General features: G+C 44.9%; 1 protein-coding gene across 1 annotated transcript in view; it reads right to left on the minus strand.

The window, feature by feature from the left end:
* Positions 1-13,108, minus strand: part of SEC63 (SEC63 homolog, protein translocation regulator) — a 52,181-nt gene extending 39,073 nt beyond the window's left edge. Inside the window, exon 1 of the mRNA XM_032184392.1 lies at positions 12,963-13,108. Coding sequence (XP_032040283.1) covers positions 12,963-13,086 — 124 coding nt within the window. The 5' untranslated portion in view covers positions 13,087-13,108. The remainder of the gene's footprint in view (positions 1-12,962) is intronic.
* Positions 13,109-13,603: the final 495 nt, after the last annotated feature.

The raw sequence follows: 13,603 nt of genomic DNA on the forward strand, positions 1-13,603 counted from the left end.
ATAAAGCAGACAAAAAAAAGTCAAAGCAGCACACGGTGATGCTGAACCACACAAATGTTATCAACTTCTCCTGAACTCCTTAATTCTACAGAGCCTGTCTTCCCAGAAACTCAATATGATGCTAAACAGCTTTACGGGATTCCTTCTGAAGATTAATTTAGTTGTCCTATCATCCCTGAGACAGAGACGAGAGAGGATAATTCAATCCCCTGTCTCTGATCCGAGTCTTGCAGGGCTTCAAAATAAGCTTCCAACCTCGTCTCACATTTTTTGTGTAATAGGTAAACTGCACAGATACTTTGAAGTTTTCCTGATCTGCAAGGACTGGTCACATACTTAAAATAGGTATTAAATGTGAGATTTCTAAACAAACAGAAAAAAGATATGGTGAGTATTTGGCTCAGCAACTGCCCACCCAGTTTCACCTCCCTGTTGTGTAAGGCACTGTGACGATTCAGAAGGCAATGAAAACAAGGTTAAAATGCAACACCAGCTCCCTAAGGGAAGAATGCAAACTAATTCAGTAATTTGTCTTCGGATTTTACTTTTCTTTTTAAGAAAAAAATTGTGAGAGACCTCTACTGTTCAGAACTAAATTTGCCACAACCAGACACGAGTGTATTGTTTCTAAAAGTTAAACTTTTCTTCTTTTAAATGCAAAGCTAAGGGACGCTGCCAGCACATAGATCTGGTGTATCATTAGGTGACTGCATTAAAGACTGGCCAGACAATTCAGTTCAGTAATGGGGACTACAGAGCCCTGCTACAGAAACAGGGGGGGAAAACAACCTGGGGATTTCAAACAGGCAGTGCCAGCTATGAGCCACAGCACTGTTTTTATTAAAGTCACCTATGATGCTTGAACAAATCGGGTATCAGCCTCCTAAAGCAAGACGTGCTGGTACAAGCCTCTCACTTCAAACATTACCTGTAAGCTTGTGCTGGGCTGAAGCCAGATGCAGCCAACTGCTCGATTCAAGCCGATCAGATGAGATCAGCTCCCCGACCCAACCCACAGCACGGCCCCGCAGGCATTTCTGCAGCACAGCTGAGGGGCGCTGCTGCTCGGTAGCTGCCCTAAACTGACTGTGTTGCTCGGAGAAATCCCTAGAAATAACGTGAAAATGGATTAGTAGTGCCCTGGGAGAAAAAGAAAGTGGCTAAGAGAACACGGAGGGGACCTAGGGGTGACAAAGAGAGCTTGCTTTCCTTAATCCCATAAAGCAAAGCCTCACAGGATATGACTCCCAGTGTTTCTGCTAGGAGGCTTTTAACAAGATGCTCTGCCCTGTCTTTAAAGATCTGTGCCATGCTGTGACACAGTGCCCCAGTTCCCACATCTGCCTGCTGGCCAGCCCTGACGAGTGCCAGCTGATCCTCTCCTTTCTTCCCTGTCTGCATCCTCCCTGCAACCACAGCCAACACCCTTCGCCTTACCGTGCCAAAAAGCTTCCAAAAGGCCCACGGGGAAAGACAAAACAAATAGGAAGGGAAAAGAAAAAAAAAAAAGGAAGAAGTTATAAAAAGGTAAATTAGAGCTGGCACTGGGTCAAATAAAAACTGACCACAGAGAAAATGAGGCTAGAAACTAAAGGTGTTTTGCAGCAACCTGAGAGCTGAGGTTTGGGAGCAACTTTCCAGTCACAGCTGCAGGAGTGCTATTTTGTGAACAGCTTGAGAACAGCATCAAGGAAAAGAAAAACGAGGCGAGCGGTAGGAGCAAAAATTAAGCCCTCTGGATCAGTAAACACGACACCCAGGTCAGACACGGAGCCATGGCAATGATGCTCTGCAAAAGCGACGCCGTGCAGGGGACCCCTTCAGATGAATACAGAATTAAGATGCGGTGCCAAGCAGTGATTGCACTGTACACACAGATAGGAACAACTCTGGATCAAATCTAACTACGATGGATTAAACTCCATCAGAGCAAAACTACATCATGAATTCCTTCCCAGTCTTGGCATATTGCAATGGTCTCAGCTGATTAACAACCCCACAAGGTACCAGGGCATTAGAAAGATGAGTGCTTGTTTATAGGTATCTGTCTGGAAGGTAACGAGAACCAGAACTTGCTCAATTTGAAGCCGAAGTCCAGACTATTCACATTATTTGGAACTACCCCCAGGCACTCCCCTCTGTCATAATTCATCGTTAACACATTAACTTGTGGAATTCAAAACCTTGGGAGGAGGAAGAGAAAATAGACAGCATCCGTCCTGGTTTAGGCAGAAAGCTCCCGGTGAAACATCACCCTGAGTAGGAAAGATGTGTGCTGTACACAGGAAAAAAAGACTTCCTATTTATTTAGGGATAACCTGTGAGATTGCACCAAGTCTTGTTGGGCAGAAATTGGTTGCACAAGAAAAAATAAAAAGCCTAGCCAGAGCCTGAATAGCAGATAATTACCATGCCTAGCAAAAGCAGCAATGTATTCCTAATGAGCGAGCTGTGGATAAATCGGGTCCAGGTTTTTGTTTTGCCTTCCTCTCCCAAGGATCCCTCTTTCACACAAGTGGATTTGCCTTGCCACAGAACTGGCATGTGCCCCTGCAGACCCCGAGCATGCAGGAATACCCTTTATTTTTACCCGATAAATAAATTCCTTGCAAAGCTTTACCCTGAGCAGCATACAATAGGAATTGTACCACATTTAGATCTCAGCTCTGGAATCCTTGCTCTGTCAGGGAAAAAGGTTCAGGGTCTGAAAAGCAGACAAAAGCTCTGCTTCTTCTCACTCCAGATCATGGCTCCGCATTGAAGCCTAAGAGCCCTTCATACACTGCCCTTTGAGATGGGATTATAGGGAGACAAGTGGGGAAAAATGAGTTTCCTCTGATCAGTGACTTCTCATTTGATGGGTAAAATCCCTAACAACAGTGCATTTCTCCTAAAATAGGTATTAGGGAGCCTTGAAAAGCAAAGGCGAAATGCATCCATGAGCTTTTGAACTCATCTCACCAACAATAACCCATGTACCAAGGTACTGTTACCTGTCCCCGTGTCAGAGTTGACAGGGGAAAATGAAAGGTCTCGTGTCAGTCCCAGCACCTATCCCACTCACCCATCAGAGGCAGGGCGAGGAGCACAGGGCACCCAGACACAGAATGAAGCTGCCCACGGGCTGGATTCACACCTTCCACAGCTTACACATCATTGGTGGCCAAAACTCAGCCATGCTCGACTTGGTTGCACATTTTTGATGCTCACCCATACCCAAAAGCCTTCCTTTCTGGCACACACACTCCCCTCCCCTCAGCCTTCACAAGTAATTCCCATCTTACTCCCTTCAAAAGAGGACAGAAGGAGCAGAAGCGGTCTTCACTGTTCCACTATTTAAAGTGCTTGAAAAGTTTTATTTAATTGCTTTTGAAAATACAGGAGGCTCCATTTCATCTGTAGACAAGCTTGACAAATTACACTTTTTTAGGCCCAACCTTTTTGTCTAAGGTTCTGTGGGCTCCAACAAGCGAGCTTAAAGAATACTTCAGGGAGATTTTTCTCATCTTCTTCTACGTCCTCTTGGGGAATCAGACAAGGTTACACATTTATTAGAGATGTGCAGATCTGGAAGAGAGGGATGAACACACATCTGGAATTGTAAACAAGAGAAGTTTTAACCGTCAGAAACTTGCCTCAGCTGCAACAAACACAGCTTAGTTTTAGGGAAAAATACCACACGCACTAATGCCAATAGTCTTATTTTGTATGCAGAGCAAATAACTTCGAGAATTGACAATTTTTAGGACAACCAAAAACTATCAAAAAGCTAGTAAGCAGACTGAACAGAAGGTTTCCCATCATTCTACCTCAATCAGCAGGAAGAACAGAAGGAAGTCCAAGCCTCCTATGCCCTTTATACCTTCAGGCTAGTCAGAAAAGCAGAGGCAAGAAGTTTAAAATACAGCTCCAGCAGACACGCAAAAAAAAAAAAAAAAAGCAACATGACCAGATCCATAAAACCATCCTGCACACCAAATACCAAGAATTTACCTGAAGGAGCACACTGCTTGGTTGCACAAGAAAAGACTCCTTTCAATAAGGAGCACAGAGTGACAGTTTTAGCAGCCTACAAAGTGCCATGACCACTTTAAAGACATTTTCACAAAATTTTCACTATATTCAGCATGTTGTCCCCTCCCTATCCCTACGTCAGAAGTTTGCACCCATCACAGAGATGCATGTAATGAACATAGCATACAAGTCTTGAGTCAAGGTTATGAACCAAGTGTATGGAGCTTCAAGGAATTAGACCTGTTCCATTAAAATGGGTGAGTAACAAGACTTGGCATAAATGCTCTTCTGAGAGCTTCTGAGTTTGCTGCTTGATAATTTTCATCCTGTAGATTGTGCACTAAGAGGTTACTGTTTCCTTTCACCAGTTACTCACCAGCCCTTAATGCAAGCTATGTATGCATGCACTCATGCAAAGGCTGACGTCTTAAGAGTTTATGCAATCAGGAAAATTAAACAACTTTACAGACAACTCATTTACTGAAGTCTTGAACTGGGGACCTCTGAACAAATTTACTTTGTTACATTACAGAACTGCTTCTCAAGTAACAGGTGATGAATATTAGTTTTTTAAAATTTTTAAGATTTTTTTTTTTAAACTGGAAGTCATGTTTCAAGGAGGTAAATCATATAATAAAACAGTGGTGAAAGACTTTGAACTGATAACATAAGCAAAAAAATTCAATGAACTAAATAGATGCTCTAATTTTAACACCTATTATTGTGAGAATTGCCCTTGTTACCCCAAGTTGATCCATAAAGACGTCACGTCCATGTCAGCCTCTTCACTGAAATGTTTACAGCTGAATAATCTAATCCTACTTGTTTTCCAAAGAGATTGCTCCTGTCCAGTAAACATTCATAGAAGTAATCAAAATACCAGAAGGCTTTGAGTAACATCTTGTTCTTAACCTTTAAAACCCCAGGCAGTTCACAACCAACAAAGGCCTGTCCAAGTCCTCAGTAGCAAGCCCAACTTCCAGAGCATGTTTGGCAGCAATAAGATTAAGGGTAAACGGGACAAAAGGTAGCTGAACCTTCTCAATTGTGCTGACAAAACTAGTATGACTAACTATACTAACCTCTTAATCTACATCACCTAAATGATCAAGCTTACAGTGGGGCCATACCTAGAGCTGTATCAGCAAGCCTGCAACAGGAGGCTGAGAAAAGTCAAAACCTAGCCATTTTAATACAGAATGACACCCACAACAAATCACAGTTAATTTTAGATGAAATCAATAGGATGTGAAAATCTTGGAGCCCAACACTCCTGAATTATTAGTTTTACTTTACCAAATTGATGTGGGGGACCTCTGAGGAAAACAGAACACAGCCATTCCACAACAGATGCAGGCAAGTCATTCAGGACACCACCAACCACTAAGACACCTGTATTCAGTTTTATTCCGAAGCATACCTCCAATAACCTATAAAAAAGGACAGATAAGTACCATACAGCCACGGATAATCAGTGAGACTTGCGTGAAGGGAAATTGAACTTTACAAACCTGAGCCCTCTAAAGAAAGTAAATATATGAAAGGAGATCCTAGCAATACAGTTAATCGTTTCCAAAAAGTTTTTGAAAAGTTCCACTTACAAATCTTTTAGAAAAGCCACTTAAATATTGCAAAACTAAGTACGCGGCTAGAAGGCGGAGGGAACAGACAGATCTCACAGTGGAAAAAAAAATCACCAAGCGATCTGTAAGAGTCAGTGTTTGAAGTGTGATACCAAAGTTTTACTAATAAGCAACTTGAGTAATGGAATGAGAAGTAAAATAAAGTTTCTGAATGATACTAAGCTCTTCTGGGTAGCAAGGGCATCCTGAAGAGCTGTGAATATCAAGTGGACAACAGAATGACTCGAGAAATTCAGGACATGAAAAAGAGCACTGGGAACTATCCTAGTTTCATATGTATATGAAAGCTGAGCACTATGTCTCTGTTATTGTGAGAAACAGTTCTATGACAATGTCGGCTGAACACTTATTATTGATAAAAAGCAAAGCAAATGTTGAGTTATGAGTAACCAAAGGAAATATTGTTATTCCACGACGTAAGCTTAGGGTATACACAACCTTAAGTATGATACACAGTCCTGGCCCCCGCCTACCAGAGAGGGACAACTAGGAAACATTCAATTAAGGTCAACAAGCGCCATCGAAACTACGGTAAGATTTACAGCCAAAATACAAGCCACAAATCTTTACCCTGGAAGAGAGAGAGAAGTGCAAAGAGAGGTAACAGAAGGCTGTGAAATACCTAAGTGACAGGACAGATATGACAATGTTTACTGCCTCCTCCAGCTCAACAACCAAGGAGGAAAAAAAAAAAAAAAAAAAAAATCAGAAACAGATATAAAACAAAGGTGATTATGTATTATGGTTAGCAGAGCTGGTGAACTCCTTGCCATAGGATGCTATGTTGAAGAAGTCACTGAACTGAAAACCACTGGCAACTGGAAAAATATGCAAAAGAAGCACAATCTATGCTTGTCTTATCATTAAGGCATATACTCATTTGCCATATCGTGTCAGGATGACATCAGACCTGACCCAGTATGTCTGCTCTTTTGTTTCTATTGATGTTGATATTTGAACTTTTTGGCAAGCCTTTGCAGAAGTCACAGTGCTCCTGCAGAGGACAAAAAAAAGGTATTTTTTTTTCATTAGTGAGAGGAAACAATAAAAAAGATGTTTAAAAATACCCTTCAGCCATTTTTTTTTTTTTTTTTTTTACACTGATACGGTAATAGCTTTTTGAAAAAGACCATAAAAGTTGAGATAATATAGCTCACAAAAAATAATTAGAGCTGTAACTGATGCATTATTTTCAGTACTACAAAAAGCATGATGGAAGCAACACGAACAAGACTGCGATAGAGATCCTTAGAACTGCTTCCCTTTACAATTTGTACAGTAGTTTAGGGGAAAAACTGTAATCATAAAAACAACAGGAATTCATAATTAGACATGAATATACTTATCCCTGTAAAAAAAAAAAAGTTATCAGGAAAAATACAGCAGATGTTAGAAAACTGGCGAAGTTAAGTGAGGAGCAACATTAACTATTTCTACGCTTCGCTAATTCAACTGTGCAATTCACTAAGTGAATTCACTAAGTGGAAAAAAAAAAAAAAAAAGAGAGACAACTTGGTTACCTTTCACTCCCTTTCAGCCTCTCCTTCGTTCTCTGCTCTCTTTGGTCTCTCAGACTCAAAATCCAGCTGAACTAAACTGAGGAGGGCCATCAGCCAAGAAGCCTCTGAACCAGTGGAATACCTGGTCGGTCACACCTGCAGCCTGCATCAGGGTCCTGGTACCCTTGGGAGACATCCAAGGTAACAGAACAGGGATGCATCTACATCTATAACAACTTCTGTAAGGATGCACAAGAACTAAACAAGTGAGGATAAAACCCCTGCATATTCTCTAGGCACTATTCACACTTTATTGTTGTGAGCAACTATGCTATTTTCAAATAGTTGAACCAGTCGACCAAGGTAAAGGCACCTTTTGAGTCTGAAATGCGTCATCACCAACATATTTCTATTTACAATTCTTAGAAGTAATTTTCTCTACAAGGGAAATGTTAAGTAAAGGTGAAAATCTGAAAGCACTTCTTCAGTCTTCTAAATCGTATGATCATTTAAAAAACAGTGAGGGCAGAAATCTTTCTGCTGTGGAAGGAAATGAAGGGCCTGCTTCAGGCACCGTCTAATCCTGATATGGTCCAACCAGCACAGCCTCCCTTGTTTTTGGATGGAGGCACACGCGTGTGAGGTGGCTTCCAGCCGAGCTCCCTCAGCAGAAGGCAGCAGGAACACAGGACAAGGCAGCCCTGGTCTATGCTTGTTCAAATCTAAGCAGAACTGCACCTTCTTCACCAGCACGACTTGAAAGAACCACCACCACCAGCAGCCCTAACCCCTCACCTTGCAGTCTGTGATGACCCCACTCTGTGTCTTCTATCCTGTTCCTCTCTCAAGCTCCTGCCCCTGCTGCAAGAGTGCTTTAACTGCTCACGAAGCTGTAACTAAACCATCATGTTAACGTTCGATCCATCAGGTTGAACGGCACTAACCCGAATTCTCCCACACATCGCCTGTACATCCCTGTAGCTCAGCAGGGTCTACGTGAGCAGGCAAACATCCCTGCTGAAAACAGAACACGAACAGCAAGGTACATAATGTCACTTTTACCACAGTTTCCATAAGCTTCCATTACATGGGTTTAATTTAAAAAAATAGAAACAGCTTTATTTTCACATACACACAAGAGATAAAGCTCTTGTAATAGCTTCATCTTGCAAGAAAAAGTTTGTTACAATGAAGTGCTCTGGACAGTCTCGAAGCCACTCAACTAATTTCCAACACAGGGTTATTAATTTTATTTTACTGCTAGGAGGTTACAATGCTCACAATAAAATTACAGTAATTCAAAAAACTTCTATGAAAAGACGTGCCTTTTATTTTTTTCCTCCAAATAAAAGAGCAGTTTAGATAACTCTGTCCAAAAGCTTTGTTTTAAAATGTATTTTGTGAGATACTTGCCAGGCATTACCAATGCCATCTCATGATGCTTGCCCTTTCTTATAATGTTTCTGAAAAAACACTCCTGCTTCCAAACTGTGGCACAGTAAAAATTAACAAAACATTAATTGTCACCATCACGCTCTATTCTCCCTCATAACAGTCACTTAATAAGCTGTATTTTTCTGAACTTGAAATAGTTTAAACTTAACCACAGCACACTCAATCCCTCAATACTGGAAAAAAAAAAAAATCAATTTGTATGTAATAACCGTTCTTAAACATGTAACTGAGTTTCACTGACTGAAAAATCCTTCCGAGGGAAGGTTAATGAGATTTCAGGGAGCTGTGAGCAGGGATGGGGGTCACAGCCAACCCGCTCCAACCAACTTTGTTTTTATTTTATCTTTCTGGGAGATTAGGAGCAGCACGGAGCGCTACCCTGGAACAGAAGCAGCAGTATCAGGGAGGGCTGAGATCCCCTCCCACAGCTGCTGCTAGGTGCAAGTGCTCATTACCCTGTTACAAATCAAACAGAAGGAATGCTGCCTGCATTCCCTACGTAGGCTCGAGACAAACCCAAGTTGCAGACTCACTGTTTGTCCTTAAAGAGACAAGGAACTGCAGCCTCCCTCCGCTCCTCTACTTCCATCTTAGAGTAGGGGATTAACACAGACCTCCGAAGAGAGCCTTGAGGCTAAAAATAAAATAAAAACATATCAAAAACATACCTGGGAATAAGCAGTACAGTGGGAAGGCATGCAGAGAAGTTCCACACACAGTAAGCCTGCATGGGAGGACTTCCTCAGGACTTTCACTCAAGGCTTTGAACTCTTGTACCAAGTACTGCCTACAAAGATCTCTCTCTCTTTACTTTGTCCTTTACTTAGAGGCTCGGGATAGGGACCTTTATTCTTCCCAGCAGCTTTGTAACACTTTGTGAATAACCGGTGCTCTACAGCAGGATAATTTCTTTAATGCATACCTAACTCAGCTCAAAAATTGGACAGAATGACGAGCCTCCCCAGGTACGTGCAGTTAAGGAACCACAAAATGCATCGCAGCTGACCCCTACCTGTTTCAGCAGGGTTTCGTAATTGCCTGCCTCGATTCAGCAGTGCAGGTGTAAGCCAAGCAGCACACCAAGTTCAGCAAACACGTCGGCATTGTGCAACAACTGACGCATTATCCAACTACATTCACTCACCTCTCGCTCTCCATTTCCTTCCTGGCCGCTGCTGCTGTTAGATCCACGCCACCTTACAATTAAACCGATTCAAAGCAATTCCAGCAACACGCAGATGCTTTGGAAGGCACTGATCCATCCCTAACTGCTCTGAATAAACATCATTTCTTCAGCCCTCAAGATGAAACTTTTGAAAAACAACTTTAAAACGCTCATCTCAGAAAACATCTCCTCGGCTAAGAAGTGAATTTGGACCAGAATAATTTTTTAGCAACAGCAGATTTGGTTCCAAGTCAAGAACAGTCCTTGCAACAGTTTTACTCACAGTAATTATGCTAAAGCTATACCAATATTTACCCAAAACAGAGGTAATCCACAAAAAGCACGAGCTGGGTGTTTTCAAACATACACATGTATTTGTTTTAAAGATATGAGTCAATGCTAAACATCACAGCAGTGCTGCCGTCTCCTGAAGCCAGCACCATCCCCAAAATCATCCGTGGTGCCCGCCCAGGCTTTTAGCTGCGCCATTCCCACCCCGTGCCAGCACAGACATCCATGAACCAACCCTATCCAGAAGCCAATACTCATAAAAAGTAATGCAAGGGGGGAAAAAGTCAAAAATCAGCTTCAGCTCAATGGAGTTTCTTCCAGAACAGCGATCAGGTGCTCTGCTTGGCACACTGGGAGAAGCACAAGTTGTCTGCTGTCAGAGCAGCGCTCCCCTGAAGTTACCCTGCTGTTAGGAAACTAGAGCCCAAGCTGCAAAGCCAAACAATTAACCTTTTACAGCAGCCTTATTAGCTTCACAATGAACACCGGGAAGATAAAGTCATCGGGACAAATATGCTTTACAAAGTCAATTACCTGCTTGTTTGGTTTATCAAAGCCGAGGTAATGAAGTTATGGGGTAGTGCATTCTGTGACGGCCAAAGGACAGCAACAACCCTCCCCTTCTCCCCCTCAAAAAAAAAAAAAAAAAAAAAAAGAAATATTGATCCCGACTGCAGGCTGCAGCAACACTTCAGACGGACTCTTGCAGTGCCTTGATAAAACTGGCTCAGAAAACTATGAAATCAAAGCGGGTCAAGTTCTACCCGGTCTGTGAGAGACGCAAGAAGTCACGCTCTTCTTCAAGAGGGGAGCACCGAAATGACATTTCAGAAGTTTACTCCAAAAAGAACAAAGATCAGAATCTTAACAGCTTGCCAAAAACCACTATCCTACTGTAAATTTGTGATTAGGTAACACATTTTGAGTTTTCTCTACGCGATGAGGCAATAGAGATAATATACTCCTACTTTCCAGCCTTCACTAGGGCAAAAAAGCATTTGATTTTCCCCCCCCCCCTTTCATTTACTCTGTCAGCATTTACTACAAAACCACAGCACTAAGCAAACACAAAGATGCTGGGGGAGATCAGCAGTTCCCAGCCTTGTGATGCTAACCATCACCTGGAGCCAGCTGGGAATCACTCATCTGCAATCCACGGCAGCGCATCCGGAGGATGAAACAGCGGGCACTGAAGGCTTGACCTCCACACCACAAACGTTTCACTCTTACTTCTCCCCAGCTCTGGTTTGCTCCCACAAATCAAAGGCCCATCAGCAGCTGAAGCACATCTTACCTAGTTTTTACCCCCAAAAGAAACCTATTCTGTGTTTAAGGCCCGTTTTTTTTTTGCAAAAAGGTCTTGAAGTGAGGAGGCCAGCTGTGTGATTTCCTTCAAAGTTCACCCTGATGGGATCTCTTCGCTTCCAAATTACATGTGTTTTGGTTGTGTGTGTTATTCTGGAAACAAGAAATCACGGCTAAACAACCAACATTTTGCACATCGTAAGCTTTTAATTTATTCCTGCTATCCCCTTCCAGTGCTGCAACAGGTGTGGCTGAACACACACACAGCTGTGCGAAGCCTTTTCAGGGGATTTTGCTGGGAATCTGGCACGCGAGCTGTAGGCACACACCGAGACCAACCCAACAAAGCAGGAGAGGGCCCCAGGAGCCCCGGACGGGATCTTGCACAACACCAACCTTCTGTGCAGAAAGAGCCACGCGGAACAAAACGCAACTGTTGCAGGAGAGCGTAGGCACAGGATGAAGCCATACGCTAAAAATTGGACCGTGCTCACATCTTAAAGCCCATTAAGACAATTACGAGGCAGAAATCATTTCTTCATTTCCACGGCTGGTGATTTTCACTTAGTTGACTCATTTCTGTACCAACAAGAAATTTATCTTGTGTTTTCAGAGAGCGCTCTGCTACAGCTTCGCGAGGAGCCAGGGCTAACTGCAGGAGGATGCGCGGTCGGCTCTCCACGCACATGCAAGACAACGCTGGCCAGAGGGGAGAAAACAAGTCAGATTTAACAGCAGACTTAACTGGAAATTGGGTACAAAGCCATATTCCAAGTTTATGTTCCCATTTTCTGGGATTTTGTAGGGATAACTTTATACATGAGGATCAAACACAACGCTAGGAAAGCGGTCCTGTGTCTGGCAACATTTCTATGGAGGCTGGTGCTGCTGCCCGTCCCCTGAAGCAGAGGAGCCAGCAGTAGTGTCACCGCCGGCCGTGCCACTCTGTGCAGCACCTTCGCTACGTCCAAGCAGCTCTCCCCAGCAGCAGCAGCTGCTAAAAACCATGGAGCGAGCACACCATCACCAAAGAGAGATGGTTTTCCGTCCCATTGCCTCCTGCCCTTCACCAGGACGATAATTAAACAGAAGTATTTCATTTGTGGGAGCAGACCCAGAAGCAGACCTTCGATCTCCTGCTCCTCAGGAGCAACCAAGAGGCCACAAAACGCCTGCAGCATTTGGCAGCAGTTGGTTTCCAGCACAAATCAAGGCAAGGAAGCCTTGTTTTCCCACAGACAGGGCTGGCTCCCCAACAGGTGCCCAACCAGGGGGCAGAGGCAGGACCCCAGCAACGAGCCAGCACCCAAACCACCTTACTTTTGGGGTTCATTTCTCCTACACACCCCTTCCTAGGAAGCAATGGAAGGGGATCTCTTTGTTGGGCCCTCCCTTTGTGCCTAAAAGCCGCCCGAAGCGAGCTGCGGGAGCCTTTTTAAAACACCACACAACGGTGGAAAAAATAAATAAATAAATAAATAAAACAACCAGGAGAGCGGGATACAGGGCCCACACCCCCCCACACCTCACCGGCGTTAACGGGGGTTAACGCCTCACAGAGCCCCCCCCCCCCCACCCCCATCCCCTCACCGGCGTGCTGGTCGCGGGGCCACAGGTAGTAGGTGGCGGGGATGACGATGAGCCCCACGAAGCTGGTGAGGAAGTAGAAGAAGGTGTTGCCGCTGTCGTCGTACTGGAACTGCTGCCCCGCCATAACGACAACGACGACGACGACGACGGCGGCAGCGGCAGCGACACCGCCGCCGCCACCGGGCCCGGCCCGGCCTCGCCCTCAACCGCCGCGAAGCTGAGGGGGGGGGGCAGCGCCGCGCGCGCTCCCGCCGACGGCGCCGGGCACGCGCCGCGTGCGCGCGCGCGCTCCCCGCCGCTCTCCTCTCCTCTCCCTCTCCCTCTCCCCCTCTCTCTCCCTCTCCTCCCGCCGCAAGGAGACGTGTCACTGCGCAGCCACCATAGCCATTGTGACGTCACCGCGCCGCGCCCGCCCCGGCCGTGATTCGCCGCCGGCGACGGCCTCGCCCCTCGCCCTTCCGCCGCCCGGGGGCCGCGCCCGCCCCGCTCGTGGCCACGCCCCCCTCATGCCGGTGGCCACGCCCCCCTGCCCCGCGCGCGCGCTCTCTCTCCTTCTCGCCACAAGATGGCGGCCGCGCGCCGTGAGGGAGGGCTGGGGGCGTCCTGGTCGCCGTTTCCCTGCCGGAGCCTCGCAGGGATCG

The sequence above is a fragment of the Aythya fuligula genome, chromosome 3 (genome assembly GCF_009819795.1).
Source record: "Aythya fuligula isolate bAytFul2 chromosome 3, bAytFul2.pri, whole genome shotgun sequence".
NCBI classification, from domain to species: domain Eukaryota; kingdom Metazoa; phylum Chordata; class Aves; order Anseriformes; family Anatidae; genus Aythya; species Aythya fuligula.